The sequence below is a fragment of the Stylophora pistillata genome, chromosome 9 (assembly GCF_964205215.1).
Source record: "Stylophora pistillata chromosome 9, jaStyPist1.2, whole genome shotgun sequence".
Classification (NCBI taxonomy): domain Eukaryota; kingdom Metazoa; phylum Cnidaria; class Anthozoa; order Scleractinia; family Pocilloporidae; genus Stylophora; species Stylophora pistillata.
The window spans coordinates 18,509,017-18,520,200 of NC_142527.1; the positions used below are offsets into that span (position 1 = coordinate 18,509,017).

Sequence of the window (11,184 nt, forward strand, 5' to 3'; positions counted from 1 at the left end):
ATGGGAATAGCCGCTGATTTTCCTTTATCAGCCTCCGTAACTAAAGTTCCTAAGCCCTTGCTCAATTCCGCTGCACTGTTTTTCGATGCAAGATTCTTTTGTTGTAAGGTAAATTTACTTTTCCGTGGCTCTTTTGATAAGATAAAAGTCAACCTTCTGTATTACCCCCCTCTCTCTCTCCCTCGTTGAAAACGTTCAGAAAGGAAAGAAAGGGAAACAACTTCCTTTTGTTCGTTTATTTCGTTGCAGAAGAATCAAATGAATAACACGTATGCTACAACTTCAATTTAAAGTTCACCGATGATGAGTCCAACATGAGTTACGAACAATCGTGGTATCCCATAATATTTTAAATTTAAACTTATCAACGTGCAAGTAGCAACTATGGAATTATTAATCTCGGTGTAAATGTTGTAATAGGCTCCCGAAAGGATAATACAAACAATTTCCTGGCCTTAATTTTCCAAAAATTTTTTTGGCCCCAAAAGGAACTCGGGTCAGGTGTAGAAAGTTTTGAGACATTTTTGTAAATTAAATCTTTTGAAACTACCCCAACTGGCTGTACATTGATAGTTATCACATTCTATTTAAAACAACCTAACTAGTTACCCACCCACACGAACTGTTTCTGATTGTCAACATCTTAATTATATTATATCAATCTACTTCAAAATTCGTTGTTCAAAGTCGTAACTTGAATTAAGTAAATTTGATTACGCGAGTGAAATGTTCAAATTCATGCCCGAAGGTTTTTCTAAGGTCCCACTTATATGGCCTCCAGCAGCCACGTTCACTATAGCCGGATAAAGCGGAAATAGCGGACCGGCGACGCTCCCACTGACACCACCAATTTTGTCTGACTGTACCGCCCATGTCACCCCTGATCAAGAGCCTGGGGAGACTGACAGTAAAGGAACTTAGAACGGCGACTCAGCTGTCCGCTGGTCTCAATTCGGCAGGCGGGTAACCTGACTGGTCACCTTCAATCGTTAGTTAAACACGAAGGCGCGCTATATAAGGAAGTCTTCCCTGGGAAGATCTAGGCTCATTTGTCAGTCACCATTGACGTGTGCGGGTCAAATTTAAATGCTGGTAGACGAACAAAAGGAGCTAATGAGATATCAATTGTTTACTTCCACCAGCATGGTGGCAATGAGGTAACATGCGAACCACCTACTTCGATCCCAAATTTACCGCCACAAATAAAGACAGTTTCCATTGGAGAAAGAAAACACAAATCTCAAAAATTCTTGTATTGTGATGAAGACATAAAACAATTTTGAGGAATGCGCCCGCTGCTCACTGCTTTGGAGTAGCTGTAGCTCAAGCGGACTTGACTCTAGGAGTTCTACATCACACGATGGTTGATTGACAAATGGTCCAGTGGGACCTAAGGCTCTTTTTATAGCGCGCCTTCGTGTTTAATACGAGTCAACTTAAACTATAATTTGTTCCCTGGCCCTCCCGATAAAAGATGGGCAGTCGTTCAATAAACCCCTCTTGAAAATGGCGTTCGGTCCAAATTGAATCTTAAATGTATCATAACGTTGAATAACCCCAAAGTGTAACGTCCAAATTTAACAAAACTACTACTCATACCTTCAAGGAAGTGGCGGTCTGAAATATTTCTTGGTGGCATACGCTCGTATGTGACCATTAATAAGATGTACTTAAAGCTAATCATAATGTCCCTCACCCTCTTCAAATTAACATTATTTCGCCAGCTGAAACGGCACCTAGCTAAATTTCAGGTGCAAAATGACCAATTAAAAGGTGGCCACGCAACTGTAATTATTTATATTTTATCTTATTTATATCTTAAGTATTTACGTTTTTAAGCATTTCATAATTTTGATATTCTGTAGCCATTTTCAAGAGGGGTCCATTTCCATGTTAACTGTAGTTAAAAATAATTTACCTAGGGGTGGGTGGTCTAGGATACCTAAACTCACATAAATGGGGCTTAAGTAACACAACTAAATATTCATCGAAACTTTCAAATGGTCAAAACTCTCCCCTCCCCGCCCCCTCCCAAAAAAAACTAGCAAGAGACCTTTGGTCTTCCAGACATTTACTGGCGAAAACAAAATGTTCCTGCAAATTTTTTTTCAAAGAATGGTACTTATCCCCCTAGCACGACGATATCTTTCGTATATCTTATTCGAATGTGTTGAAAGCTATGCTACCAATTACTTCAAGAACGCCCCTGATGATTGTAAAGAGGCAAGCTTTACTATGATATATTACACGGGCAGGGTGAACTAGGTGGTCACCAGTCCACCTCAGTTATGACCAATATCGTTGGTAGTAGTACTCAGTCCGCCTCAACTTTCATTGACAAAGTCGTTTAGTCCTTAATGGAAATCTGCAAGTCGTCCTTGCAGACAAATCGCTCTAGTTTCTATTCAACAGTCTGAAAGGCGCTCTACTCTTCTTCGTTGTCAATGGAGTGCGTTGGTTTCGCAGTCGGTGTATCGTACTCTACTGTAAACTTAGCCATTTCGTTGCTGCACTCACTAACAGGAATCACAAACGTCGATATATCATCGTACGAAGCTAACTCGCCGTTGGTTCGTCTCCAACCTTTTTCATTCAGAGTGCCTCGCGCGTCGCCAACAAGGGCCTGGGCTGCCATGACGTACCTGGAGAAAAAATTGGATGATAAGGAAAGAATGGGCTCCATTTGGCGATAACATATTATGGGATTTTCGTTCGTTGGCATTAACTGTATCTAGATGCGAGCCGTTATCTGAGCGCAGAGGTATCATCGGCTGATCATAACAATAACAGAAACTTGAAACAAATTGTGCAATCGTCAAGAGGCACAATTATTAATTAATTAATCATTAATTAATTAGCCGTTATCTGAGCGCAGAGGCATCACCGGCTGATCATAACAATAAAAGAAACTTGAAACAAATTGTGCAATCGTTAAGAGGCATAATTATTAACCCTTTACATGTAAGAGTGACTAACATCTAGTTTCTCCTTATGACACCCACCCCGAAACACACATTAAGGTCAGGAGAAAAAAGGAAATGAGCATGAACTAAAGAAGCTCTTGATTGCTGAACAAATTCTCCTTAGGAAATGTATAAAGAACAGTATGGAGAATGTTCATACCGATGTTAGTGTGCAAAGGTTGAGAACGTTCTCTTTCTTAAAATATGAGAAAACGCACTTCTTCCCTAAGTTAAACGTACCTTCTCTTGTCGTCTTTTGGGATTTTGGAAAACGTGTCCATTACCAACGCAGCAGCCTACAGAAAAAAAAAAAAAATTGAGTAAACGGTTTGATGCATCGTCCGGAATGGGCATTCCCTCGCGATTTGGGAGATGGCGTGAAGTGTAAGGGTGCTTTTGTAAGGTGGCGAGGGAAAATGGTGTAGTTTGGGGTGCGATAATAACCAGAGTTAAAAGCGGAAAATGAGAATACATTGAGTAATTTGTGTTAAAGTGGAATGGAAAGTAGGGGGTTAGAGCTGCGTGCGGGGAGGGGTAGGGTAAAGAGAAAAAGGTGGAGTGGGTAAACAGGGTAGGGGTAGGCCAAAGGAAATATGAGCCATTAGGCTGGGTGTGAAATGAGAAGCTGGGTAGAGGGTGCACTCGAGACTTGGGCTGAGAAGTATGGAGGTGGGAAATAGGTAGGAAATAGAGGGCATATAGAATGAAAACTATGGAGAACCTTTAAGTGGGAAATAACATTGGAATGAAAGGGAAGCTTGGGGTGAAGAAGAGACCCGCTAAGTGAGTAGAATGGGGGAGGAGTGGAATAGTGAGGTCAAGATTCGGGTGGAAACTGTGTAGCGTCGAAGAGTAGGCAAATGATGAAATGTAAAAGTGGACTAAAGAGAAATCAAAGTGGTACGGATACAGATTGATAAAATCCGGAGAGGGGTTTGGTAGAAAAAAAGTTATTAGAGTGAATGAGCTCAAAAATAACAAAAAAAGTACTTCTAGCTGTTCGGTAAGAGCTGAGACAAAATTATAAGGGTATATAAAGATCTCATAAATTCTGCATCTTTAAAGCACTCCGTAACTGTACACAATAATTTCGACCGAGAACTTCTTTTAGACCAGAGGGTATCAACTCTACAACACAACTGACGAATAAGTGGAACATAAATGGCAGGCTAATATAAATGACGTGCTTTTAACAAAAGTTACTTTAATTTGCGCAAACAGTTAAATTTTATTTCACTGAAAAAACAAAGCAAGAGTTTCATCACCTTTTCACTGGATAATCTCTCCCAGAGTCCGTCAGAAGCCATTATCACAACATCATCCTCTGAGAGCTTACAGTTTGATAAATCAAACATCCGAACCTGAAAGAAGTTGAGCGGAGTTAGCAAAAAGCTGGTGACGGTAATGGAGACTTGCTTTTCATGGAAAAGCGAAAGTCTGGCGCGAATTAAATTCTTTTATGCTGTCGAATGTATCAAAGATCGCTGCCACCTCTCAATCTAAAAAAAAACACGTCCATCTAAATGTAAATTTGCTATTTCGCTCCTTCATCCCCATCGACTTCCCATCGCGCTTATCTTCACTGTCTTCTCCTAAGCCACAATCCTTTGAGCCAGCGCCGGTAAAATGTCCATTTTGACAGCCAATCGGATGCTCGGCCAATATCTTTAAGAACTGTGTACGCTGATCAAGAGTATTGCGGTACAGGGTCGAGACTGAGCTCATTTTTCATACTGTTACCATAATAACTATGATCTGTTGTTACAATAATAACTGTCGTGTACTATTACCATAACAACTATTGTGTCTATTACTGGAGCTGTTGATTGCTGACTTTCGTACCTGTTAAGGTATATCATTAGCTGCAAAACTCTTACCTCTGGTTGTGGAGTGAGGAAAGGTTTAATGGGAAGGTTACAGAAGGCTACTCTCAAGTCGTGATCTCCGAAGCCACGAGTCGTTCCTATGGTGTCCAAAAGGCGAGCCTGATAAAGAAACAAATCTTACAGCAAGTTTTCTTAACAATAAGACTGGACAGTAAATTGGCAGGTTCTTCCATAACCTGTGGGCAGGGTCTCAACAGTAGCGCTTCAACACGAGCCTTTCTTCGCCCGCGAGAAAGAAAGAGGCCTTAAGTAATGCAAGCCCGCGAGGGGTCAGCAGGTGGTCTGGCACGACAAACCTCTTTAAAAATCGTCTCAAATCTTCCGCGGGCAGAGAAACCCGCGTCCTGCGGCGCCAAAAAATGAGAGCTCGGTTATAAGTTTGTTCTTCAACCTTCAAAATCCTAGTCACTAAAAACGCTTTTCCATTTAACTACACATAAAATAAATAGAGAGATTCACTTGTTACATATCCTACGTAGCAGGCACTGAGGTAAGACCAGAGCGCACTTATTAATGACGATGGAAAAAGAATGGACTCAAGTCTTGCTTGTGATTCAAGAACGCGTTGTTTTTTTTTTCCCACGCGTGTCCTTTGAAACTCGCGCACACTTTTCTCGAGCAGTTTCTACGCAAACATATCTAGAAAGAGACCCTTTCTGTCGCTTGTGCATGATTAGAAGTTGTTCAAGGTTCAAAAAGGTTTCAATAGCAAGTGTTAAGTGAGTATATTTTGCAGCGAGCAAAAGATAGTATGAGAGCATTGCAGTGTTCTGATAGCCACATGCGCACAGGGACCGTTTCAATCAAAGAAGGAAATGGAATGACCCCTCTAGCAGTATTTTTTTAAGTCAAGAATTTTTTCATCAAAGTTGCACTTTATGAACGTGACGAGCGTATGATATACAGTACGTCTGGATAAAATGGAATCAAACATAATAAATAGAACGAGTTTTTGTCAATACCTTCTTTCCTTCCCCATTAATCATTGGAAATTTTTTTGTGTCCTCCTCGGTCACCGTCTTAAGAGCCCTGTAAAAACGTAGAAGTGTCACTGTATCAACAGTCGGTTAAGTCTCTCTGACTACTCCCTGGTCAGATTTTTAGTAAATTTCCCATAACGTTTTGGGTCCTGAGACTCGCAATCCTGCCCCTGAGTTCTTCCTTCGGTGCCCTATTGGGAATTAAACTCAAGCGGCCATCTGGGGTCAACTCTTAGTTATATGGGGCGCGCCAACGGAACTAACTCTTGATCTGTTCATCTTCGAACAAACTTTATAAAACTTAAAGTCGTTTATTTGCTACCCGTCTAATTATCCGCCAACGTTTCCAGCCCTCTTTCCTCGATGACTTATTCACCCCCGCGGTAAATAATTATTCAGTAAAAACTTTTCTTCTGAAGTTTTCAACGATCCAAACAAAAAAGACATGGTTGCACGGCCACTGACAAATACGACAGATCTGTTAAGGCAAACAGTCCACTGCAATGGGAACGATGGAAAAAGTGGTGAGCGGCAAAGATTTGTCAAAATGCAACACTCTTTTTCCATTTTCACACTGTTACGGCACAATTGTTCGCCCGCCCTATTTTTCAATGGTCTCCATTGCCTGTAACTTTCAAATGATATTCTGTGCGAATTGACAGCAACATTACCAAACACAAAGTACGGAGAGGCACAAAAATGAAAAACAAAAACATACAAAATAAGCATACCATCCCGTCATGTGTCGGTCCCTGTAAAGGAGCTTCTGACCGATGTGTTTTTTCCTGGCTCTCTGTTGAAATTCAAGCCGGCCGAAGTCACTTCCTAAAAGTTGGGGTTTTTGGTAAGCCTATCAGAGAATAAAACCGTTCGTAAGCAAAATCACTGAGAAATGTTCCACTAAGGCTTAAGGAGAGCCTCGTGTGTGTGGAGAAGAAACAAACAAAATGAAAGAAAAATGAACATTTGGCCGAGAAGTAGAGCCTCGCAACTAGAAAATTTCATGGAAAATCGACTTTCTGCTTAGTGAAAATATCAATGCGGATATCAATTCGTGAGTTTTAACAAGAATCCCAAAACGAATGTTTATTTCTCCATTGGCAAATGGTTTTTTTAAGTAATCAAAGCTCAATTCAGCTAACAAATACGTATAATAGCTTTATTGGCTCACTATGTTTTTTCACAACTTACAAGTAATTGAAGTCTTTGTCTCTCTGTCTCTGGCGTGAAGTCACATGATAAAGGAATTACTTTTCCCTTATGGACCAGGATTGCTCTGATGAAAGCATAACAAAAACAAAAATTAAAAACATGTTACTGCAAATAGACCAAAGAAGTAAGAGGTCTTTTTTTCTTGTTTATGGCCTCATCTAAACACCAGGGGGTTTAAGAGAATTCAAGAACGTTAAATAAACTCGAGAAACAGCGAGTAAAACTTTCTGGTCTTTGATTTGCCAATGTGCCCTTACCTCTGCTGTGATCCCATAAACAGTTAGGAAGTGTCAAAAAATAAATTATGTTTATTGAGCTACATGCACATCCCCAAAGGTATAGACCACTTTCATAAATGGCTGCCGGATTAATATTCTTTTGTTTAAATTTAAATTAGCCCTACTGGCACCGTTCTCCGGTACAAAACTCAAAAGAATAAATTATCTCAAGCGAGGCCAGAAGGGCTAATTTAAATTCATTGTATAGATACTGATGAAATACCAGGATTTCTCCTTTTACTAAAAAATCATATCTTCACTGGAAATTTCATCAGTATCTATATAATAAACAGAACAGTACATGGCCGCTTGGGGATACGAATTTTATCTTCTCATGCTGAAAGTATCTCTCACGAGTGAGAGATACTTTCAGCAGGAGAAGATAAAAGTAGTATCCCTGTGCGGCCATGTAATATCCTCTATTTAAACAAAAGAATATTTATACGACAGCCACTTATGAAAGTGGTCTATTGGGCTGGTTTTCCACAGGTTAAAAAATATGACTGGACATGCTTATCCAAAGCAGTAAAAGATTTTTGCTTTGTTCACACAGTTCTACCCATCCGGTATGTGTGCAGAGTGTTACTTTGCAAAAATTGTAAATGGCACCTGCTTGCTTAGTTGCCAACCATCGATGCAATCACACCTTTGCCAGTGATTGTTGCCTATTCCAAGTAGTTAGTTTACTTAGTGAAATGTAAAGAGTGCAATAATTACAGAGGAGCAAAAAATTGCTCCTCCTATTGCTCCATGTACTAATTTGTGCTTTTTCACTATCCAAACACCATCAAACAAGCTAAAAGAAATCCAGGTGTGACATTGCACACATAAACTTTCTGATCATAAAAGCTCAGTTCTTTGTTCTAAATTTTACTGCGCAAATAATTGAAATGGTTAGGTGTCTTTAGTTTTACGTGGTAAGTGAGGTTCTAGATAATGAATTATGTGAATTTTTAAGAGGCAGATAATCTTTTGTGGCATTGTGTGAAAATAGGTTCAGGTCACAGCTTGCTTATATGTTGTGATCTCTAATGAGGCCATTAATTCATAACACAACAAAGTCAATGTCAGCAACCTTTATACTTGCAGAAAACCCAGAACATCTACCCTTGGTATTACAGTTATGGAGTTTACCTGCAGTCTCCTGCATTGGCAACATACAACTTCTTTCCCAAAAACAGGGCAACAATTGATGCACAGCCTCCATCGATCCTGTACGTAACTTTCTCTCTCCTTATCTGTTCATCCTGGTAAAATATTCATTAAGTTCTGACTAATACATTATAAATTCTGACTGTTTATCAAAAATTCAAACACAATATCTACATGAAGTACCCTCACCAATGCACAGCTTTCAGTCAGCGGAGATGGGTCATTAAGTGGGAGATTGCTGCTCGTTATACTAAGTACCCTTGCCCAGTTTTTTTCCATACTTGGGTTGCTTTACTGCTTGTCTCAACAAACCCAGTGACTGAAACAGACCATTTGCACCCAGGTATGTTGTTGATTTTCAAGGTAAGAGATTGAATATTGCATGGTGACACTACAATAACATTTCTCTTAACCACATGATGGCTCGACCATTGAAAAGAGGGACTCGTGATAAATTAATGTTAGGCTTCCAACATGCCCCCCTTTTAGGTTTCAGAAAAGAAACACAGCAAGTGCAAAAGAAAAAGGGTAAAGTCTGTACTTGATACTAAGGGACCCACCCAACCAGTAAGACTACTACTCCCCCCTGGATGGAATGCCAGTCCCCCCCTCCAGCATTTTATCAAGTTTTCCTGACAATATGCCAGTACCCATTTATATTCCTAGGTGGAGTCAGGCACTGTGAGAGCAATGTGTTTGCCCAAAAACAAAACACAATGACTTGGCCATCCAGGAGTCCAGTGTACTAGTTAACCCTGAACATTCAAGATCTGATTGTTAATTCCCCCCTCTAGCTGCCACACATTTCCTTGTAATTAAGTTACAAGAATTTGGTGTTAGATCAAGATAACAATTTCTACTTAATCTTGAATATTCCCATAACCTATTTCCTAGATAATGTAAAGATATTAAAGGGAAAATTTTCATGTTAATCACATCTGGGAATTTAAGAGTTAACCATTAGGTCACCAAATCTCTCACAAAGAGCAAAATAAGCAAATAGCAAATTGAGCTCCACACTCTGTTTGCCTTTTTCATCTAATCTCAATGTTTATTTTTGTCCTAACACAAATTAGAGCTAATGTTCACTCACCATTTCAAAAAATGCCTCTTCTAGGACTCCAATGACAAGATTATCAATTGTCACTGAAGAGACAACAGCTTCAGATAACTCCTCTGCCTCAGCAAGTTTTTCATCATTTTCAAAAGCCAACAAATCTTTCACACCATCCAACTTCTCCATTATATGGACATGAAGGTTACTGATGGCCATCAAAGCTGCTCCACATCCAGCATGGCCATCAAATACACCAAAATATGCATAAGGGATCTTGGTCTGAAAACGGAAAATCCAGATTACTTACATGTAACTTCAACCCAATGAACACTTTACATTCTAACATCTGTACACAATTTCTTCATCAGGGCTCAAAATTGCAACCGATACGGTTGCCAATGCGACCAAAACTTTGAACTTGGCAACTAAAAATTCGAGTTTAGTCCCCACTTTGGCAACAAGGAATTTGACTAAATTCCTCTGAGAAATAAAAGAATATAGGTGAGAAAAATTTCCTAAGTCTCGTTTCTGTTTTTCTGCTAAAGGAAATGCAAATTAAATCTGTTTACCTTTAAGTTAAAACTTGAAATCGCTTTCAAATTGCGACTTCCGAGACGACATTACAGTGGCTTCTACCTGGTGATCATGGGTGCAATATTTTGTTGAAAGGCTTCTCAATTTAAAAGCGTTCTGTGCTTTCTTTCACCATGTGCTCAAAAACACACTCTAAAAAATCATCATAACTCAACCAGCGGATTTACATCAGGAACAGGAGGTCTGGTACTAAATGGCTATCCGCCAGGTTTAATAAATGTTTGATGCCTTCATATCGTACGATTTATTGCATGCGATGTGACAGATTTTCCTTGCTAAAGTAACCCTGAAATGTTATTACTTTTTTCGCTTACTGCTTAAGGTAAGATTGTCCTGCAAAAGTCTTCCGGAGTTTCTTCTTTTAAGTTTTCATGTTTTTAAGTCATTCAAAATCGAGTATTTTGGTCTATCCCACAACCGCAGCCACAGTCTACCAGAAGCCGAAAAACAATGCAAATTAAATAAGGCTGTAATCTGATTTTCTGTTCTTGTGCTATCTCAGGTTACTGCATTTTTGCATTTAGCAACCATTTTTTCTGTGATAGTTGCTAAAAGGCGACTTGAAATTTCTTTTAATTTGGAGCCCTGTCCATACTGTTTTCTATACATTTCCTATGGTATTGACAAGGAGATTTGTTTAACTATCAAGAGCTTCCCTTAGATAGTTGGTGATCATTTCTGTTAATTAAACTAGTGAACTTGATGTGTGATTCAGAGAAGAAATTAAATATTACTAATTGTTAGAGGTTAAAAGGTTACAGAAACTAAAAGTTTTAACTTTTTATTTTTGTCTTCATGCATGTGATTGGGTTTTCTTGACACTGCACTGAGTTTTGTTAGCTAGGTACGGTTTTCCTAGCCCACTTTATCAGAGCAATCCGCTGGATAGCCATATATAGGTCACAACTCGTTCTCATCCCCTTCTGACACTGATGAGTCTAAAAATCATATAGAGAATTAACAGACTGATTGTTCTTGGAGCATAGCTGTCACTAAGCACTGGCAGCTGGTGCAATTAGCTGCATGAAAAAAGGGGCCATCACCATCTGGATTTTTGGCCTG

General features: G+C 39.5%; 1 protein-coding gene across 1 annotated transcript in view; it reads right to left on the reverse strand.

The window, feature by feature from the left end:
- Positions 1 to 221: 221 nt before the first annotated feature.
- Positions 222 to 11,184, reverse strand: part of LOC111322310 (protein phosphatase 1H-like) — a 12,968-nt gene continuing 2,005 nt past the window's right edge. Inside the window, exons 3-11 of the mRNA XM_022925387.2 lie at positions 9,565 to 9,807; positions 8,454 to 8,566; positions 7,021 to 7,105; positions 6,561 to 6,679; positions 5,812 to 5,878; positions 4,841 to 4,948; positions 4,229 to 4,324; positions 3,204 to 3,259; positions 222 to 2,642 (exon numbers count right to left, since the gene is read on the reverse strand). Coding sequence (XP_022781122.2) covers positions 2,426 to 2,642; positions 3,204 to 3,259; positions 4,229 to 4,324; positions 4,841 to 4,948; positions 5,812 to 5,878; positions 6,561 to 6,679; positions 7,021 to 7,105; positions 8,454 to 8,566; positions 9,565 to 9,807 — 1,104 coding nt within the window. The 3' untranslated portion in view covers positions 222 to 2,425. The remainder of the gene's footprint in view (positions 2,643 to 3,203; positions 3,260 to 4,228; positions 4,325 to 4,840; positions 4,949 to 5,811; positions 5,879 to 6,560; positions 6,680 to 7,020; positions 7,106 to 8,453; positions 8,567 to 9,564; positions 9,808 to 11,184) is intronic.